General features: G+C 48.7%; 2 protein-coding genes and 1 long non-coding RNA gene across 3 annotated transcripts; all 3 read right to left on the bottom strand.

The window, feature by feature from the left end:
• Nucleotides 1–2,227: 2,227 nt before the first annotated feature.
• On the bottom strand, nt 2,228–4,820 carry LOC120685665 (patellin-3-like). Its single transcript, XM_039967713.1, has 4 exons — nt 3,519–4,820; nt 2,991–3,115; nt 2,743–2,884; nt 2,228–2,649 (listed from the first exon to the last, which is right to left on the bottom strand). Exons 1-4 carry the CDS (start codon nt 4,818–4,820, stop codon nt 2,386–2,388), a joined length of 1,833 nt encoding a protein of 610 aa, XP_039823647.1. The 3' UTR covers nt 2,228–2,385.
• A 902-nt stretch (nt 4,821–5,722) lies between these two features.
• Nucleotides 5,723–25,638, bottom strand: LOC120685199. The gene is made up of 7 exons (XM_039967018.1): nt 25,487–25,638; nt 20,771–20,910; nt 20,612–20,693; nt 19,799–20,064; nt 19,069–19,625; nt 6,438–6,696; nt 5,723–6,287 (listed from the first exon to the last, which is right to left on the bottom strand). Exons 2-7 carry the CDS (start codon nt 20,827–20,829, stop codon nt 5,723–5,725), a joined length of 1,788 nt encoding a protein of 595 aa, XP_039822952.1. The 5' UTR covers nt 20,830–20,910; nt 25,487–25,638.
• On the bottom strand, nt 7,460–8,282 carry LOC120685666. The gene is made up of 2 exons (XR_005679688.1): nt 7,757–8,282; nt 7,460–7,660 (listed from the first exon to the last, which is right to left on the bottom strand). It is a non-coding gene; the product is annotated as an uncharacterized LOC120685666 (long non-coding RNA).
• Nucleotides 25,639–26,177: the final 539 nt, after the last annotated feature.

A 26,177-nucleotide genomic window follows, 5' to 3' on the forward strand; every position in this document is an offset into this window, starting at 1 on the left:
CAATCAGTCTCCAAATGGATATCATATCCATTACACATTTAACGCTGAAGAAAAAGGAGCTTGGAAGACAATGAAATTGAAGGCACTTAGGACAAAAGGCACAAGGATTGTGTGTTTATATGCGACGCAGGTATATGAAACCAAAATATAAAGCACCTTACGAGTTGGTACAGCAACATTATATATTACAGAGACATCAGACATTATGGCAGTTCGGACGCTGAGGAGCAAATCTTATATTACCGAGACAGCAAACATCAAACTCGTATAGGTCCCATGCGATACATAAGAAACTAAAAAAGGTGAAGGCCATCATGGAGTTTATGTCCATGACTCTTTTTTTCCCAGAATTATAATTCGGTCAGCAGTTCAGCACACACAGTTTTTTATTTTTTTTGAATAGGCGGTCAGCACACTAAAAATGCAAGGTTCTCAATAGGCCTAATCAGTAATCAGCGAAGGCCTCCAGGAGTGTCAGTATCCGGCACTGCAATGCTCAAAACCGCATGGTGAGTTGTAGAAGTTTCTGCTCTCCTGCGCTGCATTTCAGGGTTTCTGGACCGTCTTCCTTTGCACGCTAACAGAATTGGTGCTATGCTTGTCCATTTCATCTAACATTTCAATGTCTGAATCATCTGTGGAGAAGCTATCACAAAGTGTGAATCAAAATTCGAATACAACCCCCGTTCGGCCCGTCCTTCCATCTATCTTGGCCCCGCGACCACGTCCGGCTTCGGCTTCACGGGTGGCCGCCGGCGATGGCCAAGTTACCAATCTTTTCCCCAAAGCAGCAGCCACCCTTCCCACCTGGATGATGTCGGATCCATTCCCCTTTCGGCCTTGTTCGGTTGGACATGGATTCATTCCGGGTCGGGAATGATAGAAACAATAAGAGATATAACAAGAGACCGGTTTCATTTCGGATCAAAAACTAATTGCAACACAATAAACTCATAATAGGTACAACAAGAGACAAAGATTGATTCCGCACCTCTAGACTCATGGATTGATTCCATGTCATTTAATGTATGCTGGGCCGGGTGGGCCGCTTAGGGTATACCACGGCATACCTAGGGCCACCCTGTAGGTCTCCCAGTGCCGCGAGTGGATCAACGAAGACAGGCTATGAATGGCATCCGATGGGACAAAAATGGGTAAGCGCTGCTGCTGCTGCAACTTAATAACTAAGAAAAAATGGGTTTGTGGCTGGAGGATATGCCGCCCCAGGAGCAGACGATACTCCCAGGGGCAGTGCTATAGTTGGCCAATGGGCCGGCCCGGCCCGGGCCTGACTTAGGCCCGGCACGATTGGCCCATTTAATTATTCGTGCCGTGCTGGCCCGGCCCACGTGCCGAAGGTCTAGGCCCGGGCACGGCACGAAGGCCCATTTACCGTGCCGGGCCGGCCCGATTAGCACGCTGTGCCGGCATGCCGCCGCCGTCCTGTCGATTCCGCCGTCGGCCATGCCTCGCCGGCGTCGCCGCCATCCCCTGGCCGCGCGCGCGGCCTTGCCTCGCCACCGTCCCTAGCCCGCGCGGCTGCCACCTCGCCTCGACGCCGTCCCCAGCCCGCGCGGCTGCCGCCTCGCCACCATCCACAGCCCGTGCGGTCGCCGCCCCGCCGCCGTCCCCAGCGCACACGGCAGCCGCCTCGCCACGGCCCGCAGCACGGGCGGCCGCCGTCTTGCCGCCGCCCCCATCCATGCCGCGGGAAAGAGAGAAGATGTGCGGACGCTGGACGAGAGTAGAGCAGGCCGGTCGCTGCAGGGAAAGGAAAGAGGTGCAGGTGGCACGCCGCCGTCGCGGGGAAGGGAAGGTGGTGCGGGCGCCGGGCGGCCAAGCGCCGCCGCCGCGGGGGAGGTAGGGAGCGGCGGCTGGTGTGGGGCGGGATGGGAGAGGGATGTAGATTAGGGTTCAATAGAAAATGGGCTGGTAAGACTGTGTTGGGCTGTGTTTTAATGGGCTTGGCTTTCATGCTCTCGGGCCAGCCCGCATGCCTGGTTGGGTTGAGATCTTAATCGTGCCGGACCGGCCGGCCCACGTGCCGAGGAGCCGGCCCGATCCCATCTAATTTCGTGCCAGCCCGGGCCTTGTACTGGGCCAAAAACTCATGCCTCGCGCCGGCCCACGGGCCTCGGGCCTAATGGAAAACTATAGGCAGCGCAGCGGCAACGACAAGGGTGGCGCCGGATCGGAGGAACCTAGAGCTGTGATACCATATTACAAATGGGAGAATGAAGAAGAGAATTGAACTATATGTCTATATTGAGAGAGACCCAAAGGGCTACATATACAAGAGGAAACCCCAAACTCTAGAATAGAAAAAGACTAAACTACCCTTAACTATTATACCCTTAACACCGACCACACCAACCACACTCCGCCTCATGTGGATTCGGCGGTGCTCTTCACTTTGAACCGGTACAGCAGCTTCTTCTTCTTGTTCAATGCCAGGTTGTTCACGGTCAGCAACACCTTGCCGGGCTCGTTCACCTTGAAGCTCCCCTTCATGATCGGCTCCTCATGGGCGGGAACCTTCCTCGTCTTGAGCACGATCACAGTGTAGCCACCCTCTGCGTCTGGGGTGAACTCGGCGCCGTAGCTCACCTTCCATCCCAGCACGCGGAGTTCCCACATGACCGTGGAGTTCTACAGAGACAGTGCGCGATAGCATTTAGTTTCATCGCATTGTGCGATTTGCAGGAAATTCAGGATTCAGAAACAGGGGAGGCGATCTCAAACCTTGGTGGCTGGAATCTCAATGGTTTCTTTTGATGATGGCTTGACGGTGAACTCGGTGACAGCATCAGAGGTGGAGAACTCGGTGTCATCCTCTTTGTAGAAGCCACCGAATTGGACGGGCACTTGCTCCGGAGCAATGTATCTGCATCAAATTAGATGCGGCGAGCGATATGTAAGGATGCGCATTCTGAATGTCTAAGCTCAACAAACATTGATTGATATGAATCCTTGTGTGCAAGACTCCAAACCTGAAGAGTGTCTCCGCGGACTTGCCAGGGCAGCAGAAGACGATCTTGCTCTTGGTGCGCTGAGTCAGGAATGGGCTCATCATTTTGTTAGCTGCAAGGTACCACCACGGCACATTGATGAACACCTGCAAATCAATTTCCCGATTCAGAAAACCATTCACCAGCTGACATAACTGAAATCACAGTAGTCTCACGACAGAAGTATCCGAATGCCATTATTTTCGGCAAGGCAAGAAGCATGTGTATCAGACACATGACTGGCAAGCAGCAGTGTGTAAAAGAGGGAAACAGGGTGGGCGAAAATGACCCCAGCTATGGGGTTCCAGTACTAGATTTCTGAACTTTACTGGACAGAAGGAAGCATGGCAGCATGAAGAATTGAGTATCCTATTTTAAAGCAAGCATAATAAGAACCATAGATGCGGAAAATTCGCTGATTTTGGACTAGGATTCTAGGATATGATCCCGAATTTTAGACTAGGAAATTCTAGATTCGATGAATGCAAAAGGAGAGAGGTTATACTATACCATCTTGGCGACGAACTCGGGGTAGTTGTCCTGGAGCAGGGCGAGGGCCTGGCGGGTGATGGCGTGGTGCTTGCCGAGCATGGGCGGCGAGTTCTTGAGGTCGGTGACCTGCACCATGGAGCAGATGCCGCTGGGCGAGAAGTCGAGCTGCTCCCGGATGCCGCGCTCGAGGAGCTGGATGCGCCACTTGAGGAAGCGCTCCCGCTTCTCCTCGTCGCCGAAGGCCTTCTCGTAAAGCTCCTTGTTCTGGAACTCGCCGTAGACGTTGTAGCAGACGGGGTGGCCCTCGCGGTCGGCTCCGCGGTAGGACACCACGTTCCCCAGCTCCGGCTGGCCGAGGTCGGCTGCCAGGAGCTCGTCGATGCCGAAGCGCTTGCGCCACAGCACCGCCGACTTGAGCATGGCCATGGCCTCCTTCACCTTGAACTCGCGCGCGCGGAGGAACTTGAGCAGCACCGTGTCCGTGCGCTCCTCGTCGCCCACCAGCGGCACGCCCCAGATGAGCACCTCCTTCGGCTCGGCCGCCGGCGCCGGTGCGGCCTCCGCCTCAGCGGTGGCGGCGGCTGGCTCGGACGCGGCGGGGTCGATGGTCTCCTTGATGGCTTCCACCGTCTTGGTGCCTTCCTCCTCAGCCACCACGACGGTCTTCTCCTCCGGCTCCGGTGGCTTGGCCTCCTCGGACGCCGCCTCGGCCTTGGGTTCCTCTTCCTCCTTGGCAGGCTCCTCGGCCTTGGGCTCCTCTGGCGCGGGAGCCTCAGCCTTGACCTCCTCGGCCGCAGCTTCTGCGGGCGCCTCCGCCTTGGGCTCTTCGGCGGCCGCAATCTTGGCCTCCCCCTTGGCGGGCTCTTCGGCGGCCACCGTCTCAGCCTTGGGCTCCTCGTCCTTGGCCGGCGCCGCCTCTTCCTTGGCCGCCTCCTCCTTGGCCGGCGGCGGCGGGGGCAGGTCGAACTCCCCGTTGGCGAGCGCGGCGGCCACGAGCTCCTTGAGCTGCGCGAGCGCGGTGCGCTCCGAGTCGAGCAGCTCGGACACGAGGTTGCTCTCCTCCTTGAACGACCCGGCGCCGTCGATCACCGCCGCCTCGTCGCCCGCGGCCGCCTCCAGGGCCTCCTCCGTCTTCTTCTCCTCCTCCGAGTCCGCCTCCACGGCCTTCTCCTCCGCCTCCACGGCCTTCTCCTCGACCACCGCCACAGCCGTCTCCTCGGCTGCCGGCGCGGGCTTCTCCTCGGCCTCCGTCACGGTCACCTCGGCCGCCACCGCCGCCGCCGCAGCGGTCGCGGCTTCTTGCTTCGTCTCGTCGGCCATGCCTGGTCGATCAAAGCGATCCAATCAGGGTTTACAATATGATAAATTAAAAATATCGGAGGTCGGTGATAAACAGAAATATCGGATATATCAAAATTCTGTTGGTGAAATTTTTTTCAGACAAAATTTAGAGAAAAAACTATCATTTTGTGTAAAAATGAATGTAGATTTTTTTCAAATTATGTAGCCGGTAGAGAGATATCTCGACTGCATCGATTCTCGTGAAAGAAAAATTTCTCGGCGAGAATTTTCCAAAAAAACCAAAATCATATTTCTCGGTGGGGTTCTTTTTTTTTTGCTTATCGGCCAAAATTTTTGGCCCTTTTAAATCCCCGCCCAAACCAAATTGGTGCGGCCCAATATCAGATCACCCCGCTGCCTCCTAACACTTAACCTTATCCATATTCCATTCCCCATCTCCCTCGGTCCCTCCATGATTCCACAGGAAGCCATGGCAACGGTGGCCATGTTGAACAGATTGTCTGTTGTTGCAAGAAAGCCATATTTCTTATTTATATGCATTGTTGTATCTTATTTTTGCTGTTAGATTGTTTGGAAACAATCTAGGTTATTTCCTGCACAAACTGAGGATTTTTTTCTAAATTTCATCTGAAAGCAAAACGGCGAATCCGAGAATTTTCCGAGAAATCTGATAAACACATTTCTCGATGACCTCCAGTTTTTTTCTTACCCGTAAGGAAAACCTTGGTTCTCGCTAGAATGCGAAGGGTTGGATGGTGGAATAAAAGCAAATAAATGGTTTAGGGTTAGAAGATGATCACATACCCTTTCTACTTATTATGGTGGGTTAAAAGTATGTGCACAAGCTTGTGGGTTAGTCGGATGGCATGCTGAATTTAAAATACCGATATTTTTGGATGATAAACTAATTCTATCGGTGCTTACCGATAAAACAGAAATATCGGAGTTATCAGAAATCTATCGGTGATAATGTATCCGACAGCGCGTGCGGAAAGGCGACACGTACCTGCACAATGACGATCCTTCACCCAGAATGATTCTGATACTCCTTCTTGGATTCTCTCTTCTTGGGGGCTAGCTAGCTTTACACCCATCTTGAACTTTCCAGTTCTAGCACAATAGGATGTCATCTGGAAAAAGGCATCACCAAGACATGCCTCTCCATCAGAAAGAACTGAGATGCAATCACCTCCTAGGACTGATGACGCTTCTTCTCCAGGCTGTGGACACACTTCGCAGGAATTGAACTCCTCTGAAGTAAAGTAATCCTGACCGTGGTCATTGAAGTCACCATGGAGAGCTACGATCTTAACAGGAGCCGAAGACAGGGGACCATTTGTGATCTTTCTGTTCCCATCGAACAAAGCAACTTTGAGAGGGTTCCCATCATCTGCTTTTATTGGGTCCATTATGTGATAGCCCTCACACACCTTATTCATAAATCTCAATTGGTATTTACTGCACATCTTCCTCTTCAGTTGACGCCTGAAAAATATGTCAGATAAATGAATAAAAGTTATCAAGATGGTTATTGATAGAAATATAAAGTAGGTGCAAACACATGCATGTGCTGACTGCTTGTTATTGTACAATTTTGAAAGTTCTATGAAACTGAAGACGAATTGAGGAACGCACTCATCATCTGAATCATCTGGCTCAAGTGGCTCAATGATAACACCTGTGTTTGGACGAGCCTGCATGACTTCTTTTGACATGATGGTCCGTGAGTACACTAAGTGCTCTTGCATGAGGCGTTTAGTAGGTAAGCCGCCGCAATTACTAAATTTTGGCAGCGGCATGAGCTGATCCACAAGGTTCCAATCACGCTTGATTGGCCCCACATTAGGCCTATCCCATACAAGTTGCACTGCCATTGTTCTTGGAAATTGCATATCTGCAGAATTACCCCATAAACAAATCATTTGTTTAACTAGTAGAAAGAGTGCTCAATAACTTGCAGTTGTAGCATTTAGGGGCGAAGTGAAAATGTAAGTAAGACGCCAAACTGAAAAAAAAACTGAGTAAAGTAAAAGGTACCTCCCAAAAAAATGTTGGGCAATAAGCTTGTAATGCTAATTTAACTTCCAAACCCTTAACAACAAAAAATACTAAATAAACTAACCTAGTTTCCATGCAAATGTGAAGCTACATACTGACATAGGCTTTCCTTTTTCTTAATTAATGCAGTGTTTTGTTTTGTTTGTTGCTAAAACCAGAACTGTCAATCTATACTGTTATATTTTGGACCATAAAATTGTAACATGTTTCTTTTCCCCCTCCTATTGAAGGTATTCTTTTCTCAAATATGCAGGAGAGCTGCATCATTGCATTAAGAGAGAAGAAAAGGGCCAAAATGGAATTACAACACACACGCACACACACATGCACGCACACAAACACACAGATACCCCAAAGGTTGGGAACAATATAGGGTTACAAACGCGCTTGATCGTACACACATCCTATTGATGGTATGAATTCTAGACCTTCAGGGTGAAGAAGGTAGTTCTTTTAGTTTATTTTAGTAGTATAATATATACAAAGACTATTGAGTCAACCTGAACATATGGTTATAAACATGATGGTTTGCAGATTGAAATTTTATTTACCGCTCAAATTATAGCTTGCACATGATTCCATTTTCTTTTTTTTCGTGAGTGTGGGCAAATGGCTAAAATAATATATTTAAGTGGCCAAAATTGCTGAGGTCACACATTGACAAGTCAAAAATATAGTAAAAATCCACATAAATAACCAGCTCAACCCACCCATTGCAAGATCCAGAACATGGCCAATGCCCATATGAGTTGTGTTTTCCCTGTGAAGATACTCCTCAACCATTGCCTCTCCATCATCAACTGAACAGTAATTAGGAAGATAAAAAAGAAAATTAATACAACTAGGTGAATCGGCATTGCTATGGTGATCAAATCAAAAGAAACAAGTGCACGCACAAACAAGGGGAATCATCTGCATGTTGCTGTTGATATTATCGATATTTCTCTTAGGCTTGCTCGCTGCTACAAAAAAGTTCAGTAATAAGCCTGTAACGCTAAATTAACTTACAAACTCCATAATAATTACAAAAGGTGAGTAAAACTGGCCTAATTAATTTCCCATGCCTGCGTGAGGCTACATTCCAATACAGGTTTCCATTTTGAACACAACCTGTTGTGTTTTCTGCTAAAAATATGATCCCACTTCTTTTACAATACTTGTATTATATCAGTCTATACTGTTATACTCCTAATGGGATGAAGTCTAGGCGTTGAAAGTAAAGAGATTGGCTCCTGTAATCTTAATAATCTACACCATTGATTCAGAATCGGTCTATGACAAGGGGGGTTCTAAGCCATTTGTGATGATGTATGTAGCAATGGATGAAATAGAAAGGGAAGTAAAACCCAATCCTATAGAACCTTAAGACCTTGTATTTTGCTCCAACATGTGTTTGAGTGGATGGTAATAGTGAACTTAAGACCTAATTGAGGAATGTTGAGTACTCTATCCTGCTTGTGATGAGTGAATTGTCAACCGTGCGGTGTGATTGTGCGCTTGGTCTTTGGATTGCAGGTACAAGGGCGTCAAGTGTCGACGGAGAGCTGCCGGGGAGGTGTTGTGGCCGATGGACCGTGCGGTGGACGGCGGTGAAGGGCAGCCGGGACCGGAGCTCTGGCTGGGCGGCAGCTGTGGTGTCCACTCCTGGATCGAGGGCGCAAGCGGCGACGGAAGACGGGTTTCTTGGTTTGCGCCACAAAACCAAGGAGGCGGACGGCGGTTGAAGACGCCAAGTCGTGGAGGCACGGGCGTCGGTCTCGGGACTGACGGAGGCGACGGGCGTCGACGGCGTCTAGGGCCTCGCTGTGGGCGAGGAGGTGACGGGCATCGGGCGGCGTCTAGGGCCGTCAGAAGGCCGAGGCGGGAACGGCGTCTAGGGCCACGGCGTGGAGGCGGGAATCTTCCCGCGTGTGGAGTTTTGGCGGTTTTCTCAAAACCGGCCACCTACCCGAGTTTCGCGGACCCACCAAAACCACGGACCGGATCTTCGTCGACGTGGCGGCATCGTAGCAAAGACTTCGAGTCGAAGAAAGAAGCTCCGCCGTCGATCGAGGCTGTACAGCGGGGTGGTGCTGACCCGACCGGTCTGGCCGCAGCAGCCGGGTATAAATACCCCCCACCAGCCCGTGGCTGGTTGAGTCTCTTGAGTCTTTTGTTTTCTCTTCGTTTTTCCTTCTCCCTGCCCCTGCTCTAGGTTAGGGCCAAGGACTCCAATGCAAAGAGAGTTTAGATTATAGCTATTCTCTTCAATCTAGTGGGTGGATGATGGGCGGATGGCTCTAGCCTTTGTATAGGTGAATTCCTCTGAGATTAATTGATGAAATTTGTTTGCAATTCACTTGTGTGTGCTGAGCATCTCGTCCTCCCCTTCTCTCTTGCGTTTTGGGTTTAATTCTCCTCTTTTGGTGTGTTTCTTGTTTGGAGGAGAACAACCCTTGATTTTGTCGTTTGATGAACTCTTTGGAACGATTCCTATGCATATAGCCTAGTGCCAAACCCTCTGGAATCATGAGTTCTCATGAATTGGCGATTTTGTGTTCTTGAGAAAACCCCAATCCTCTTTGATCTTTCCTCGATTTCTCTCGATTCGTGAATCTTTTGGGTGAGATATTTTGGGGACATGTTCACGGGGTTGTTACGAAGCTTTCCTCCAAGTTTGGTTGGATTTGGACTTCATTTAATCAAGATTTGACATTTGGAGCTTTGTTGGCGAGCTGTCTGGGAGTGACCGGTCTGACCGATCTGAGTAACCGATCTGACCGGTCTGGAATTTGAATCCCCAGCCCGACCGGTCTGACCGGTCTGTGCAACCGGTCTGACCGGTCACTGCAGGCCAGTTCTGCGTTTTCGACTCGCTTTACTTCCGCGCTGCAACCTGGGTCTTCTGCTTCGAGATAGCTTGTTCATAGCTATTCTCGCTGACCTAGGTTCAAGGGCTTGCGGTGATTTTGGGACATAGGCCGACGTTTCAAATTTCGAAGAAATTTTGATCGGCTCCCATTCACCCTCCCATCTGGTCGCCAGTTTCGGTCCCTCAATTGGTATCAGAACTTGGTTGAGGTTTTCAATACCTTAACCGGTTCGAAAACCACTTGGCGACCATGGCGAGTCTTGGTAAGATCCCGGTGTTTTCCGGCGAGGACTATGCCTACTGGAAGGTTTGCATGAGAGCCTTCTTACAGAGCATGGGAGCCGAGGTCTGGGAAATTACCATGAACAAGCTTTACGAGGTGCTGGCTGTTCGGACCACTCCCCTTCAGGTGACCCAGCACGAGGCTAACGCCAAGGCCGTCAATGCCTTGTTCGCTGGCGTTTCTCGGGCGGAGTTCTCACGCGTCCAGGGTTTTCAGGAAGCCCACAAGATTTGGACGTGCCTTGAGAACTACCACGAGGGCACACCTCAGGTGAAGGCCAGACTGTTCGAGACTCGCCGGCGTGAATACAAGAACTTCACACAGGAGCCGGGTGAGAGCATTGACTTGATGTTCAGTCGTTTTCAGTCGATTGTGAACAAAGTCAATGCGAACAGATTTGCTGATGCCCTTGAATACACAGAGCACCAGAAGGCTCTCAAGTTGCTCTACACACTTGACCGCTCAGTGTGGGATCTCAAGGTGAACACCATCATTGAGTCTGCTAGCTATGATACTCTGACGGTGAACGAGCTTTTCAGCAAGCTCAAGACCACAGAGGTGGATAACCAGACACGAGCCAAGCTCAATGGTGCCCCTCCTTCCAAGATCGTCGCTCTTGTGACTAGCCCAGGTGGATTGAGCTCTAACGCTAACTCTGCTCTTGGCTTTTCTCTTGCCTCTTTGCCTTCTGTTTCAGATGAGCAGCTGGAGACGCTGGGCGACGACGACTTGTGCCTCCTGATCAGCAAGTTCCAGCGCATCTACCACAACAGGCAGAGGAAGAAGAACCCCGGGTGCTACAACTGCGGCGATCTGAACCACTTCATCGCCGATTATCCCAAGAAGTCCGGCGGTGGCCAGAGCAACTCCTTCGACTACTACCGCCACCGCGACCGCAACGAGGGAGGCTCCAACAAGGAGCGTCGGCGCCACAAGCACCGCAGTCGTGACCGGGGAGGACGCTTCGACAAGGAGTCGCTCAAGAAGCACTTCCAGTACAAGGCCAAGAAGCGGGAGAAGGCCTTCCTGGCACAGCTCAGCGACCTCGACAAGAGCTCCAACCCCGACCGCTCTTCTTCACCGACCTCCGACGACGACGACAAGAAGAAGAAGAAGAAGAAGCGGGACAAGGAAGCCACCGGCTTCATCGGCCTTTGCTTGGCGGCTGGTCGGCGCAAGAGCTTCTGCACCATGGCGGGCGAAGCCGATGGTGCTCGTGCGTCTTCGGGTGGACATGCTACACCGACGCACTCCGGCTCTTCTCCTGGATCCGAGAGCGATTCAGAGGTAAACTCCACGATCGACCTGCTTGATACAGAGGTTAGGGAGTTGTACGCTCGACAACCAGAAGAGGCTGCTTAAGGAAGCAGCTAGAGAGCGTAGAAAGTTTAGGGCTGAGCTGGCTTGTGCTAGGGAGAAATCTAGTGAGGATGAGTGCGCTGGCTGCATATCTCACATGAATGATCTTGTTGCTCTCCGTGCCAAGTATGATGAGAACGTCGCGAACTTAGATGTTGCTAAGACTTCACTTTCTGACGTGTCTCACGAGCTAGCCAAGGCCAAGCATGAGCTTGAACTTGTTAAGGACGCTCCCATTGTTAGTGATGTGTTTGAATGCGATGAGTGTCCTATCTTCAAGTCTGATCTAGCTTCTTTGCAGTCCAAGTTTGCTATTGTTGTTTGTGAACTAGAGGAGCTTAGATCTAGGCCAGTTTTGCTTGGTGCTTGTAAGCTTTGTCCCACGCTTAGGTCGGAGCTAGATGAGAAGAATGCTTTGATCAAGTCTTTTGGAAAGACTAATGTCGTAGAGTCTAGCCCACCTATTGACTGCTCTGTTTGCCCTGGTTTGATTACTGATTTAGATAGTCTTGTGGTAGAGAAAGCCAACTTAGAGAATGAGAATACCTATCTTAGGGCGATTCTGAGTTGGGTTTCTAGCAGTGAGCCGCAGTTGGGCATGATGATTAAGCAGTTCAAGCGTGGTGATTGGTTTGGGGTCGGTTACACATACAAGAAGTCAGACTTTGACAGGTTGTATGGTAAGATTGGCAAGGCTGCTGGAAACACTGCTAGCATGAGCACACAGCCTTCGCTTGTTGATCCCGCGGATGGTGTGCTTAAAGAACCACCGAAAGCACCTCCGCAGAAGCAGGTTTGGGTTCCAAAGCCCAATGCGCTGAGGAATTCCCTTGACACGCTCCCTGCTGCCACAGCCCAGGTTGCCCAGAAGAAGAGGGCTGCTCCTCCCCGTCCGCAGGCTAGGCCTCCACCTCCCAAGCGTGAGGTGAGGTACCACTGCGAGTTCTGTGACAGGGAAGGTCACCTGGAGGAGTTTTGCTTCAGGAGGAAGCGGGCTGTGAGGCGAGAGCAGGAGAGATGGAACGCGGACATGTACTCTGCTCGGGTGCATGGTTCTCCTCGGCGTGGTGATAGGCGAGATGCTAGGGCGCGCCGTGTAGGTGGAGGTCAGGGAGACGGTGGTGTGTACCGTGCTCCAGCGGGTAGTCGCTTTGCCGGCCGTGCTCCTGGTCGTTTTCAGTACGGCTATGGACCACGGGATCGAGGCTTTGGAGGAGGTTTTGAGGCTCCACACTTTCCTCGCGGTGGTGATCGCCAGCCTCGCAGTAGATGGGACAGGGGATACGCTTTACCTGACTTTGCTTACCCTTCTGTAGAGCAAATGGCTCGTCACTGGTTTGCTTCTCACTTTGCTAACCCCAGTGTCGAGACGTTTGCTCCCCCTATGTCTCGTTGGTAATGCAGGTTGGTGGCTTGGAGAACAAGTGCTCCATGGATCTTGGTCTTATGCAGGTTTGATCAATACTTGATGGTTCTCCAAGGCTGATGGATAGCCCATGGTGGTTTTTGTATCCTATGTACATTTGAGTTTGTCTTTTGAGTTCTTTGTACATTGTCTGCGTGTGACATGTTGTAGATTCTACATCTCTACTTGTTTTGCTTGCTAGGTCTATGCTTGTACGATGGAGGACTAGCCACTTTGTATGCTAGTTTTTGTTATTTTCTTTTTGTCTTGACTCTAGCTAGCTCAGGGTGTGTGCTTTGTCCAGTCCCCTCATGCTTGTGTAGCTTTTGCTCCTTAGGTCTGGTTGCTAGCTCAAGTATCTTATTCATATAGTCTTGCTGCCTTGGTTCTTGCTATTGAGTGCCTATAGACTTTTCTAGGAATATCTTCTGTCTTGATATGTTCTAGAGTGTCTTTTGGTATACTTTTGCATGTAGCTTGACTAACACCTAACCGTTTGCTTGAGTTTTGCTCTGGATCTTTGGTGTTTGCTATTTTCTTGTGCCCTAGCTTCTCTTGTGCTAGGTATCACTTGTTGAGGGGGAGCTCTACCTCAGGTGCCGATGATGATCCGGAGTTACTGCGCCGGCTGCAGGCTCTGGCCCCTTCTGCTTCGACTACCTCAGCTCAGGAGGACGATCCAGTACCACTACTTCCACTTCGATCATTCGCCTCTACAAGAACCTGTTCGAGCAGAAGGTGGATCCGCTGAGGACGCAGGCGAGGTGACCTAGAGCTTGCTATGCTCTAGGTCCAGCGGGATCTTCATCGAGGTATGTGAGCGTTCGGCTTGTACGTTTTCCTCTCAGGATGGACTGGTGGTTTTCTGATTGTTGTCTTTTCCATGGTACTCAGTTGGATCCATTTGGTCTAGTCCTGTGTGTCTTTGAGCCGTTGTATTTGCTGAATTCTTCAGTTGCTTAGCTTTTGGCTTTTTTTTGTCTTTCTCTTAAGTTTTAGCTTGGTTAGCTGCATTGTGCATATGCATTGTACATGTTTACATTTTGCATTGTCTCACTTGCACTAACATTCTTGTATACATTGCTATGATCTTCTAGTGCCTGCTAGTGTGAGTTAATAAATTTGATCATGTATAGCTTGCTCCACTGTGTATATGACATCATCTGAGTTAAGCCTTTTGATTTAAAAATCTGAAAACATGATCACCCTGTCTTGGCTACTAGCATGTTAGGGCGTGTTGATATGCTTTGCTATCTTATTCAAGCTAGTGTAGCTTTTCGTTCAGCAATTCATACTTGAAATGATATAAATTTGATAAAATTGCTTGAACTGTTCTTGAAATGGATTGAAAAGATCCAGGTGGAATTGCTTGTCGCACTGATCGAGCTTTCGGGACGGCTCACTTTGCACTTGTGAGAACCCGGGCAAGGCTGTGCATGACTGAAACGAGTGCTTTAAGCTTCTGATTGTCTTTTGGCATAGGCTTGGCCTCGTTGCTAAGTGAAGCATGACAAGCTTTCAACCCCTGGCATTAAGAATTGCTTGATAAAAATTTGGTTGAAAAATGAATGTGTACAACATGCTGTGGCTGGTTTGGCTCACCTATATGAGTATGATTAGCACTGCTTTCCATTCCCTACTTGTAAGTGCTAGATCATGGGTGATGCTTTTATTTCTCCTAAACTGAACTTGCCTAGCTCTAGATTGATTTGATATACCTTGTTGAGCTAGATGCAGGTCTTGTTTATGGATGCACACGTGTTTGTGACTAGATGTTGCTCATATCATTGTATCCCTGAATGCTTTCACTTACACCTACTGCATTGCATTCATTGCATAGCATCTATTCAGGGGGAGTTTCAGCTTTAGGGGGAGCTTTAGGTCTTTTTAGACTTGATGTGTGCATGTGCCAACAAGGGGGAGAATTTTGGGAAAAGTGATCGAACAAGGGGGAGACTTGTTTGATTTTTGATTTTTGAAAAACTTGTTGTGCACAGGGTTTTGAGAGTGCATTATTTTGGGAGAGTTGCACTTGTGAGAGAAAAAAAAACTTTGCTTGGGGAGTTTCTGCTTTGGTTTTGGCTCCTGGTTTCCTTGTTTTCCCTCTGCCTCTTGCATGACTGCGTCGAGCGTTACCTCTGTCTTTGAGGAGTCATGTTTTGGCTTTTGATCGATTGTGTCGAGCCTTTGCACTTGACTTAGGGGATCGATTTAGAGTTTAGATTATAGCTATTCTCTTCAATCTAGTGGGTGGATGATTGGCGGATGGCTCTAGCCTTTGTATAGGTGAATTCCTCTGAGATTAATTGATGAAATTTGTTTGCAATTCACTTCTGTGTGCTGAGCATCTCGTCCTCCCCTTCTCTCTTACGTTTTGGGTTTAATTCTCCTCTTTTGGTGTGTTTCTTGTTTGGAGGAGAACAACCCTTGATTTCGTGGTTTGATGAACTCTTTGGAACGATTCCTATGCATATAGCCTAGTGCCAAATCCACTGGACTCATGAGTTCTCACGAATTGGCGATTTTGTGTTCTTGAGAAAACCCCAATCCTCTTTGATCTTTCCTCGATTTCTCTCGATTCGTGAATCTTTTGGGTGAGATCTTTTGGGGACATGTTCACGGGGTAGTTACGAAGCTTTCCTCCAAGTTTGGTTGGATTTGGACTTTATTTACTCAAGATTTGGCATTTGGAGCTTTGTTGGCGAGCTGTCTGGGAGTGACTGGTCTGACCGGTCTGAGTAACCGGTCTGACCGGTCTGGAATTTGAATTCCCAGCCCGACCGGTCTGACCGGTCACTGCGGGCCAGTTCTGCGTTTCGACTCGCTTTGCTTCCGCGCTGCAACCTGGGTCTTCTGCTTCAAGATAGCTTCTCCATAGCTATTCTCGATGACCTAGGTTCAAGGGCTTGCGGTGATTTTGGGACATAGGCCGACGTTTCAAATTTCGAAAAAATTTTGGTCGGCTCCCATTCACCCCCCCTCTGGTCTCCAGTTTCGGCCCCTCACTAATCAAGTGGGGGCGAGATTCTTTCTCAATAATATTACTTTAAAGAAATAAAAAAATTATTTTATTTTCGTCTAAAGAATTGTTCTGATGATAGAAACGTGTGATTATATTTCCTTATAATGTTGAAAACTATATAATTTTATCTTATTAGAATCAGTTTCATGAAACTACATTTCTCGTGGAAAATAAAAAAGTATTTTTTAGGCAGCAGTGTCAAAAATTACATTCTAATTTGTCGGTACCCCAGGACTGGGGTACCCCCTCTTGCTGTGTCTAGGCAAGAACCTTGTAGTTATACTTAACTATAACCAGCAACCAGACCCCTGCGGTCCGGAGCCTTGCTTCACCCGGCAGCGGTCCCGGACCCGTCCCCTGGCTGGGAAAGGTCCGGGAGCACCACGTGTTCCGAGAGGAGCTGGCGCTCAGCCCGAACGGCCGGTGGCAGACGGCAGCGGCAGGGGGCCTCTTCCATGCAAAGCCAAAGAATTTGTCTCATGCTACCTAAGCATATGACAGCTCTTAGGCAAGGAGTGGCCTCCCGGGCTCCCGAGGTGATGCTAGATGATGCAGTTCAGGCACATCTAGGGCGCCTTCGCCTCCGACGACTATGAAGAATTCGGGAGTGGTCGTACCACTTCCAACCGAAGAAGGACACGCTGTATAGCATGCAGCCGTAGGTTACTCCTAAGGAAAGATTAAGAGAGTTCCTCCTTTGTATACGTGTGTGTCCAGAGCGGTCAAGGTCTGACCTTGTAAACCCGACCTCTGGCCCTATCACACAAACAGGCAAAAAGCGGTCCGGAGCAGTGGAGGTCCGACCTCGTAATCCCGACCTCTGATATATACCGTGACAACCACAATAATAAAGGAGATTTATTTTCTTAGTCTTATCTCGACTTCACCCTGATTACATTCATTCGCTCTGGTTGGCTATTTCCTGGTTAACCGTCTCTTCCCCCCAAACTGAGTCTTTTCTTTTATTGCTAGCGATCCAGGTTAAGTTGCCGGCTTGAAGTCAGGTGAGGACGCCTCTTCTAGTTGGAAGGCAGTCCGGACCCCTAAGGACCTGCTCTGGAGAAGTGGTACTAGTATCCTGGGGTAGAGGAGCTCCGTGTAGCTTAGCCTGGTAATGTACCCTAAGTTTACGTACTTCACTACCCTGTTACAAGTACTCTAGTATCCGAGACTGCTGTCTTTAGGGGTCCCGGGCTCCCTTCTAGTATAAGGCTTGGTTTCTTGCACCTTATTGTAAGGTCCGGTGACATATTTCTTTGGTTCGACAGCAATAACTCAAGTCCACTCCGGTGGCCCGCTCCGGCGGAGACCGCTCGCCACGGTCGACTCAAGTCCACTCCGGTGGCCTGCTCCGGCGGAGACCGCTCGCCACGGTCGACTCAAGTCCACTCCGGTGGCCCGCTCCAGCGGAGACCGCTCGCCACGGTCGCTCCAAGTCCACTCCGGTGGCCCGCTCCGGCGGAGACCGCTCGCCACGGTCGACTCAAGTCCACCCCGATGGCCCGCTCCGGCGGAGACCGCTCGCCACGGTCGACTCAAGTCCACTCCGGTGGCCCGCTCCGGCGGAGACCGCTCGCCACGGTCGACTCAAGTCCACTCCGGTGGCCCGCTCCGGCGGAGACCGCTCGCCACGGTCGCTCCAAGTCCACTCCGGTGGCCCGCTCCGGCGGAGACCGCTCGCCACGGTCGCTCCAAGTCCACTCCGGTGGCCCGCTCCGGCGGAGACCGCTCGCCACGGTCGCCAAAAGTCGGGTCCGGGAGGTAGTGCTTGCTCCCTGAGCGATTCGAAGTCTGTGTAGCCGCTTAGCTAGGTTCCGTACCCTAAGCCTACACCTTCGTCGCCCTGTGGAGAGCACTCTAGTACCTAAACCTGGCAACTGGTGTACCGGCCTCAGGGGTCCGGGACGTCCGCTCTCTCCATGAGCACACCAACGCAATCAAGTTGCGTAGAAACACATCGCGGTAGTGGCCCCACCCGCGGGTTCGTACCTCTCCAGAGGTGGGCCCGGGGGCCACTGTCGGTACCCCAGGACTGGGGTACCCCCTCTTGCTGTGTCTAGGTAAGAACCTTGTAGTTATACTTAACTATAACCAGCAACCGGACCCCTGCGGTCCGGAGCCTTGCTTCACCCGGCAGCGGTCCCGGACCCATCCCCTGGCTGGGAAAGGTCCGGGAGCACCACGTGTTCCGGGAGGAGCTGGCGCTCAGCCCGAACGGCCGGAAGCTCCGGGCCTCTACGTCCAGGGAATCCCGGATCCCGGACCCCCTATGGGGACCGGGACCCCCAGTATAGCACCGGACCCCCCTCTCCAAAGGAAGGTTTCGACACCCTGCCTCGGGGTGGTCCGGGGCCGCCACGTGTCTACAGGCCCAGACACGGTCCTTGGTCTCCATATTAAGGCTCACCTACCACAGCATTCATTGCGGTAGGAAGACGTCCGCATTGACGTAGCAGAAGCCGAGGCGATTCTTTGACCAGGGGGCACTATTGATCGCGTATTACCAAGATAGTGGAGCTGCTGACGCCGCCCACGCCGCGCCTGCCAGTCTGCCATAACAGATGGATATGACGGCTCGGCTTCACCCATTATGACGCCTACATAATAGCCTCCGCAGGTCACGCCGCAAGCTACGTTCCCCCAACGGGCACCTTGCTGACGTGACCAGAGAAGACCTCCCTTCGTCAGAGAGTGAGCAGGGCATGGAAGCGTATCGGAGAAAAGATTCGCAACTACTGTAGCCTTTTAATTACTCTGTGCAGTGTGCTGCACAGTCACGTTGGGCCTACCAGTCGGGGCATCAACATCCTATGTATCCGCACCCCTTGGTCTATAAAAGGGGGGCGTCCGCTAGAAGGAAACTCGGGCTGGGAGAAAGCTAAGACCCGGCAGAGGATAGATTCACACACAATCAAGAACAATACTTCTCCCAGTGGACGTAGGGTATTACGCTCCGGCGGCCCGAACCACTCTAGATCGTGTGTTATTGTGCGCCTGACCCAGAGTTAGATTAGCCCAATCGCCTAGTATCTTCCCAAGTACTCCATCTCTGGGAATAGGCGGGTGCGTTCCGCCACCCGGTTGTGGGTACCCCAGAAATCCCACAATATAATTTATGTTCCAATTATAAGTGTAGATTTGTAAAATTACAGGAGCACTAGCTGTGTGGAGTTTATACGATGTGAAGTAGAAAAGGTACCAATTAATGAAAGACTGTAAAGTTAAAAGAAATTCAAATACAGAACAACTGAGAATGCATCATAAAATCTGAGAAAGAACAATACGTACTTTGTCCATTTGAGCTGTTAGGGTGCATGTTACTTTGTCCGTTTGAGTTGTTAGGGTGCAAGTTACTTTGTTTTCCTGACTGGACATGGTCCCGCACTAACAAAGGATTTGATAATGCTTCTAGAACTCGTTCCTCAGTTGGAAACACTGCCATCGCCGCAAGCCTAACTTTCCTGTTGTGGGAGTTTTCAAATATTGCAGAACCACTGTAACATCCAACCCCTCGATCAAGGTTAAATCGGCCATTACTCACTATTGATTTTACTGACTGATCCGCACCCCCAGCTGCCGAATTTTCACATCGTGGTTTCACTATGTTGCGCTCAAAATCCTCTCTGGACCAGTTGTGTTGATTATCATATTGATTGAACTTTGAGTTAACGACGACCAACTCAACTGTTATGGAAGCAAGGGGTCCATCTTCTACGGGTCGACCACTAATAGCTTCAACTAGAGCTACAGTTATTTTTATGGTTTTCCCCGTTTCTATTTTGTCAGTAGGCGCAAATCTGAATACCAGTTGGTATCTAGGTGGCGGCACTTGATTCATCTGTGATCTGAAAAAGAAGGCAAAACTAACTTGTGAAGCAAAGTAACAGAGAGAAGCTAATAAACGATTGTATCCACTTTTGGTATATATTAGTAACAAATTCTAATAATGTAACTTTGCTAATTCACTATTTGTACTGCCCTGAAAACAAATGGTATGATGGTACCCAGCAGACAATACCTTGGAGCATTTGATTCAGCATGACCTGTGATGTTAGTATGAAACTCCAATTGTTTCCCTAGATACTTAGTGATACATGCAGTAAGCTTCTCCAACTCTTTGCTTTGACCATTTTGACTTTCAATAAGCTTCTCCAACACTTTGCTTTGACCATTTTGACTTTCAATAAGCCTCTTCATCTCATTGCTTTGATCATTTTGACTTTCAATAAGATTCCCCATCTGCTCATTGAGTTGTTCTACCATCATCCTTATGTTGTCTTTGTCCTGAGACCATGCTAATTGTCAGTGCTTTTATTGAGGTTATACGGCCTTGTTTAGATGGCCAGTGTAAAATTTTTGAAATGAAATATTTACACATTTGAAGTATTAAATATAGACTAATCACAAAACTAATTATAGAACTCGCCTGTAAACTACGAGACGAATCTATTAAGACTAATTAATCTGTCATGAGCATATGTTTACTGTAGCTTTATTGTAGCAATTTATTGTCTAATCATGGTCTAATTAGGCACATTAGATTCGTCTCGTAATTTATAAGCAAACTATGCAATTAGTTTTTTGTTTTATCTAGATTTAATACTCCATGCATGTGGCGCAAGATAGTTTTGGAATTTTAAATTTTGCATCTAAACAAGGCCGGTGTACATCTAAAATTCGATGCCGAGAAATTTATGGTGAGAAGCTCAAAAGGAATCCAAACATGCATGCATGATGCTGGCTTTTCCTTTGAAGTTTCACATTCCATTTTGGTGTTAAAATTTGCAGTACACATTTCACTGTGAGTGTCGAGGCAGGTCGAAAGTAGTACCTTGGTTTTCCTAGCATTTACTGAAGACCGACTCCGTCGTTTCCTGCGCCTAGCTTTGTCTGGAGACGTGTCATCAGATGAGCTGTTTGGTCCCCAGAAAGTCAGGCGAGATTTGAAGCAAGCAAATCAAGAGTTGAATACAGTATCGCGGGCAGGTACCTTGCGCTGCTGGAGTTGGACTCAACATCCATTATTGGAAACTTGTGTCGCTTGCCCATGGATGGCGTCGTCCCCTCCTTATGAGTTGTGAAGCAGCTCCTATTCCTTGAAAGGCGTCGTCCTATATGGAGCCTCTTGTGCTGCCCATAAACAAAAAAATTGGACCGGGGGTGTAAAAAAAACGTGAAAACGCTGCTCCAACCGATAGACGACTGAACGCCCTCATTTCTGATCCGGTTCCTCTGAAATTGTTTGAAGCTACCTCAGAGGGAGGTAGCTACGGGCCATTCGTTTGGCATCCTACGGCCCGTCATAAAACATGGGACTTCCGTATATTTAATGTTGGTGAGTTGGTCAGATAGCATTAAACAAATAGCCCAAACTGCCACGAGAGAGGTTATATCTGTTTGCTAACACAAAAAAAGAAAAGAAAAAACAGCGAAAACGACAGAAAAGTGTGGGACGACCCGCGAGCTTCGCAGACTATCGCCTTGCCGGACTTTGTGTGACATCCCAGAGTTTTAAAATGCTAAGCAAGAAATATTAAATATGATTTTATACATAATAAATAAGAAAAATTTAAATTATGCATTTCTTTTGAATAATAAAATATGTGTATGTATGAGTATGCATGCGTATGAATGTGTGTTTATGTGTATAGAAAATTTGGCACATAAAATGATAGGTCAAATGAACCATAATATTCGAGGTTTTAAATAATCTTTCAAATTTTAAAACAAATATACTTTGAAAATAATTTCTAAAATATAGCTCAAACGAACTTTTGCCCAAAACCAAAGGTATAGGTTTTCAAAAGACGAACAACTTTTGTGTTCAAAGTTTTTTTTAGTTACCACACAAAAATGGGAGAAAAAGTGGATTTCCGAAAAGTATAGGATATTTTTAAATGCACTAAAGTTTCAAATTTTATTTTTCAAACCATTATTCAAATGAAAAAATGCCTAAAACGAAAGTTGTAGATATCGAAATTTTAAGCAAGTTTGGTATTCAAAAGTTTTTCGTTTGAGGCCAAAAAGCAGGAGAAAAATTGAGTTTACAAACTAGAATTTTTGAACTTTAGTTTAATTACCAAATTGCCCTCACTACATCTCTCCCTCCTCTGTTTCCTCTCACACGGTGGTGACGCCGTGCCGACGCTGTACGCCGGCGCTGCCACTGGCTGGCCACGCGCCGAGCTCTGGCCGAAACTGCCTCACCCACCCGGCATCCCTGGCGCCTTCCACGCTCGCCACGCGCCCCCGGCGCCCCTCCGCGCGACACGCCGCGAACGTCGTCGTCTCGCCGTCACCGCTCTCGACGTCCGAGCCACGCGTCGCCGCGCCACTGTCCTCGCCGCCGTTCCAGTCACCTTACGAAGCCAACTACACTTTCTCCTCTCCGCTCCGCCTCTCCCCAAAGCCAAGGGCCGAGTTTCCCTGCACCAAAGCGAGCACCGCCGCTGCCATGGCCGCCGTTTCCCCTTGCCCACTGTCAAGACCCCTCCTCTGCCCCACCCCGAATCAAATCAACTGCGCAGCAAGCTTATCCACCTCCCATCGATGCTCCCCGACCCGCTCGCCGCCGCCCAGGGCCATCGGAGCGCCGCCGCCACGGCACAGGCCCACCGCCAGCCGCTGGAGCACGCGGAGCCGCCGCCACAGGCCATCCCGAGCCGCGCCGAAGCCACCCCGAGGTCGATCCCGAACTCCTCTAGCTCCTCCACCCCAGGCCCCTCGCCGCCGGCGACCGGAGCCGCCGGAAACGGCCGGCACCGCCCTCACTGCACGCTCCCCTGTTTTGAAGACCGGCCAAGGGCCTTTTTGTGAAGTTTTAATTCTTCTAGGGCTCCCAGTGCAAATACCAGGGACCCATCTGCAATATTAGTTTTGTTTTTAAATTTTTGCTAAACTTGGAAATTCAATTAAAAATTGTAGAAAAATCCTAAAATAGCAAATAAATACATTTTGGAATCCTTATCAAAATCTCTACAATATAGAATCATAATATTACATGTTTTAATTAGAAATTTTTTCTGTAAAAATAGATTTATATTTAATAGTGCATAAAGGCTAATTGTTTATATCTTTTTAATAACTGATGTTTGAAGCCATGTCATGCTATGAGATTTTCATGGTAGTGTGTTCCTGTGATTCTAGTGTTAGTGTAAAAATTTCATAGTCATTCCTCATGTTTAGCTAAAGGCTTAATTAAATCTTGATTTATGTCTAAGAGAAAGATTAGAATAATTAGCATATAATGTTTCTTGGAGTCCACACATGAACTAAGGATGATTTTTGGATGGTAGCCTTACAGCACTGAGTAGAGTCTCACATAAAATTTTCATAACCAGAAACCCATTATAACTATATGTTTCTCTAGCTCTTGTTTTAATCTTGGTTTAAATTACCTATTTTAGTTCTTGATGCTATACTTAGTTTCTCTGGATGAAACTTTTCTAGTGCACTTGAAATGCTACAAGAATGGTAGGATAAAAGTTTAAAACCCTTACAACTGTTTAGCTACGGTTTTGATTTTAATCCATGTTGGTAGCACAAAATCAAGATAAATAGTTCTAGTACTTGGAAAATTTTAAAAACGTATACAAGTTAGCTTGATGTGCTCATCCCTATGAGATGCTTGAGTGATGATTGAACTAAACAGCTTTAGGTGCTTATGTTAGTGTGTTGTGCCTTATAAATGCTTTATATTTTGCACTTCCATGCATTCATACATATGCATTGTTGCATTTCATTTAGGTACGATAGATGCACCACCTGAAGGACGTGATGTTAGAGCCGAGCCAGAAGACGGTGAAGGGTGGACACGTCTAGAAGATGGACAGATGGATCCAGATGTGCACGACTGAAGGAAGATGCTCGTCGAGCGAATATTCTCTAACTAACACTGACCCAGTGTTAATCCCATATAAGCCCCGGACATAACCCAGTATTTCAAATTATTACAATTTATCGTTATTATTTACTTATGCATTTACAGTTCTTAGGATTTGAATTGAAACCCTAGATGCATGATCCTAGGAACCTATGTACTGAACACTAGACCTGAGTTCAAATAATTGCTAAGCTTTTAGGACCGGTAAAGTCGACTGATTGTCTGTCACTCGCGAGCTCTATAGGAATTGCTTGTTTACTTCCTGCTATCAATATAAGGACGACGGACGGGGTCGTGTTCGATATCATGACCTTGGGTGAGACCCGTCTGAGTTGATGAATTCTGCTAAAGTCGCGGTGTGTGGTAGCGGTGGTTAAGTTTTTGAATGTACTAGCCACATGCCGTAAATATGGTACGTGGTAAGCCTAGTAGTCGATCGGACCGGGGAGTAGTTATACCTTTCACTATCTTAGAGATAGATTTTATTTATGCTTATGTTGCGCAACACCACGGGTGCAGGGAGGAAGTTGGTGCCCTGTAGTTGGGGAGAGTGACCCTATCCACAAGCTAGAATGAAAGGTCAATGGTTGTTTGGGAACTACCCGACGGTGTTCCAAACGTGTGTGTTAGGTCTGCCTGGCCAGGTCAACAAATTCGATTCGAATCGTCCGCTTCTCACGGTTTGGGACTACTTGATCCCTTTGCCACACAGAGTAATAAGAGTAACATTATTATGATCAATCTTGATGTTTGCTTAAAGTTCTACCATGGTTGAATATGAGTAGTTGCTTACATAGAATGGTTAATCAACTAGAATCTTGGAAGCTAAAATTTGAAAGTAAAGACCTACTCTTTATTGCTTTTCAGCAAAAGGAAAACCAGAGCCTTACAAAACCCTGCATAGTCTAGCTAGGTGGATTAAGTATATCCGTTGACGGTTAAGTCTTGCTGAGTATTAGAATACTCAGCCTTGCTGTTGAAAACTTTTTCAGGTATGGGTTTTGAGGACCAGATCGCTAGTCTGACTTGGCCCTGCTCTTTGCCTCCTGGCTGGTCCGTAGAATGGGATCCGTCTTCGGCCGGCAATGACCCCGATGAGTGATACCTTACTTGGGCTAGCTTGGTGTCCTTTTGCGACGTGTTGTAGCCGTCGTATTTTCTTTCCGCTGCTTTAAATTCTGAACTTGTATAATGATTTACTAAGTTTGGATCTGTAATAATGTTTTAAACTTATTGTAATAAATGTTATGCCTGTGTTGTAAAATTATGGTTGTAATATCTCTGGACTCGCCATCGTGCGGGGTATGCTTGTTCGATCCGAGAACCGGTAGTTGTATCGGGACATTAATCGACAGACCAAGAATTGTTCCATTTGAAGTGCGTTTGAGCCGGTGTTACCTTTAGGGTGATGGCCAGCGCAGGGGCGGAGCTGCGTGTAGCTGTCGGGGTCGCCGGCGACCCCGACGAAATTTAATCAAATCAATAGAAAATTACTATTTAGCACTATTTAACCATGTGGCCGACCCCAGCATTTAGGCCATCCGACCCGGCGACTCTCTTGTCTGGCTTCGCCCCTGGGCCAGCGCACTTGAGCCGGGATAATTTAGGCGATTCTGCCATACTTTTTCACCTCCTAGTAGTCTTGTAGGACGCTATCACGTAGAGACCGCTGGGAGCCCTCACCCGCCGATGGGAGAAACGGCCGCCTTGCCCGCGGCAGGTAAGCCTCCGTCTCCCGGCCCCGCACAGCGACGCCGCGCTCGCTTCCACTCCGGCGACGGGGCACCATGAACTCGAGGAAAGGGAGCGGGCGAGAGAGCGTACCTGGCAGATCCGGCGCCGCCGCGTCGATCTGGCCCGCACCGATGCGTCGCACGTCCTGAGGGCGGCGGATCCTGCACCAGCCTCGCAGAGAGCGAAGCCGACAGGCGGACTGAGCGAGAGGGAGCGAATGAAAGGGGCAATGGACGCGGACAATGAGCGAGAGGGTTAAAAGCTAAAGACAATGAGCGAGAGCGGACAATTAGCCGGACTCCATAAAGTATACCAAACTAAAGATAAAAAAAACTAAAGCTGCTTGGTGGAGCCTCAAGAGCGTGCCGGCGAGGGGTCCCAGGAAAGTCTGGTGCAAGTCCCTCCGACCTCCATGTCAAGTTCGAGGGACTTGAGAGGCCCTCCATCTCAGGTCTCGTTCAAGGCGCAAGAAACAAGATGCTACACTCTGTTTGGCTGGCCGGTCCGCCAACTAGTTCAGTAGTATTTTTTTCTCCACCAAATCAGCATCAGTCATCAACTAGCTCACAGTATTTTTTTCTCACAACAAATCAGCACTAGCCACCATCAACAAGAGGCCGAGCAGAACTGATGTAACTGCTCAAAAAAAATAACAAGAGCAGAACAACTTAAAAGAATCTAAACATGAACTACCAGATTGCTGCTCTTTGCCAAACACTCGGCAAAGGCCGTTATGCACTCGACAAAGGTCACTCAGCGAACAAAGTAACGACGAAGATGA

Source organism: Panicum virgatum, chromosome 8N (assembly GCF_016808335.1).
Source record: "Panicum virgatum strain AP13 chromosome 8N, P.virgatum_v5, whole genome shotgun sequence".
Taxonomy (NCBI): Eukaryota; Viridiplantae; Streptophyta; class Magnoliopsida; order Poales; family Poaceae; genus Panicum; species Panicum virgatum.

Excerpts from the sequence above, each read along its gene's own strand:
- LOC120685665 (XM_039967713.1), bottom strand. The coding sequence starts at position 4,820 with ATGGCCGACGAGACGAAGCAAGAAGCCGCGACCGCTGCGGCGGCGGCG. Across the intron at positions 2,885-2,990 it reads TCCGCGGAGACACTCTTCAG|ATACATTGCTCCGGAGCAAG; the intron begins GTTTGGAGTCTT and ends AATTTGATGCAG. Across the intron at positions 2,650-2,742 it reads TTGAGATTCCAGCCACCAAG|AACTCCACGGTCATGTGGGA; the intron begins GTTTGAGATCGC and ends CTGTCTCTGTAG.
- LOC120685199 (XM_039967018.1), bottom strand. The coding sequence starts at position 20,829 with ATGGGCAAGCGACACAAGTTTCCAATAATGGATGTTGAGTCCAACTCC. Across the intron at positions 20,694-20,770 it reads TCCAACTCCAGCAGCGCAAG|CTCATCTGATGACACGTCTC; the intron begins GTACCTGCCCGC and ends GGGACCAAACAG. Across the intron at positions 19,626-19,798 it reads GCTGAATCAAATGCTCCAAG|ATCACAGATGAATCAAGTGC; the intron begins GTATTGTCTGCT and ends CTTCTTTTTCAG.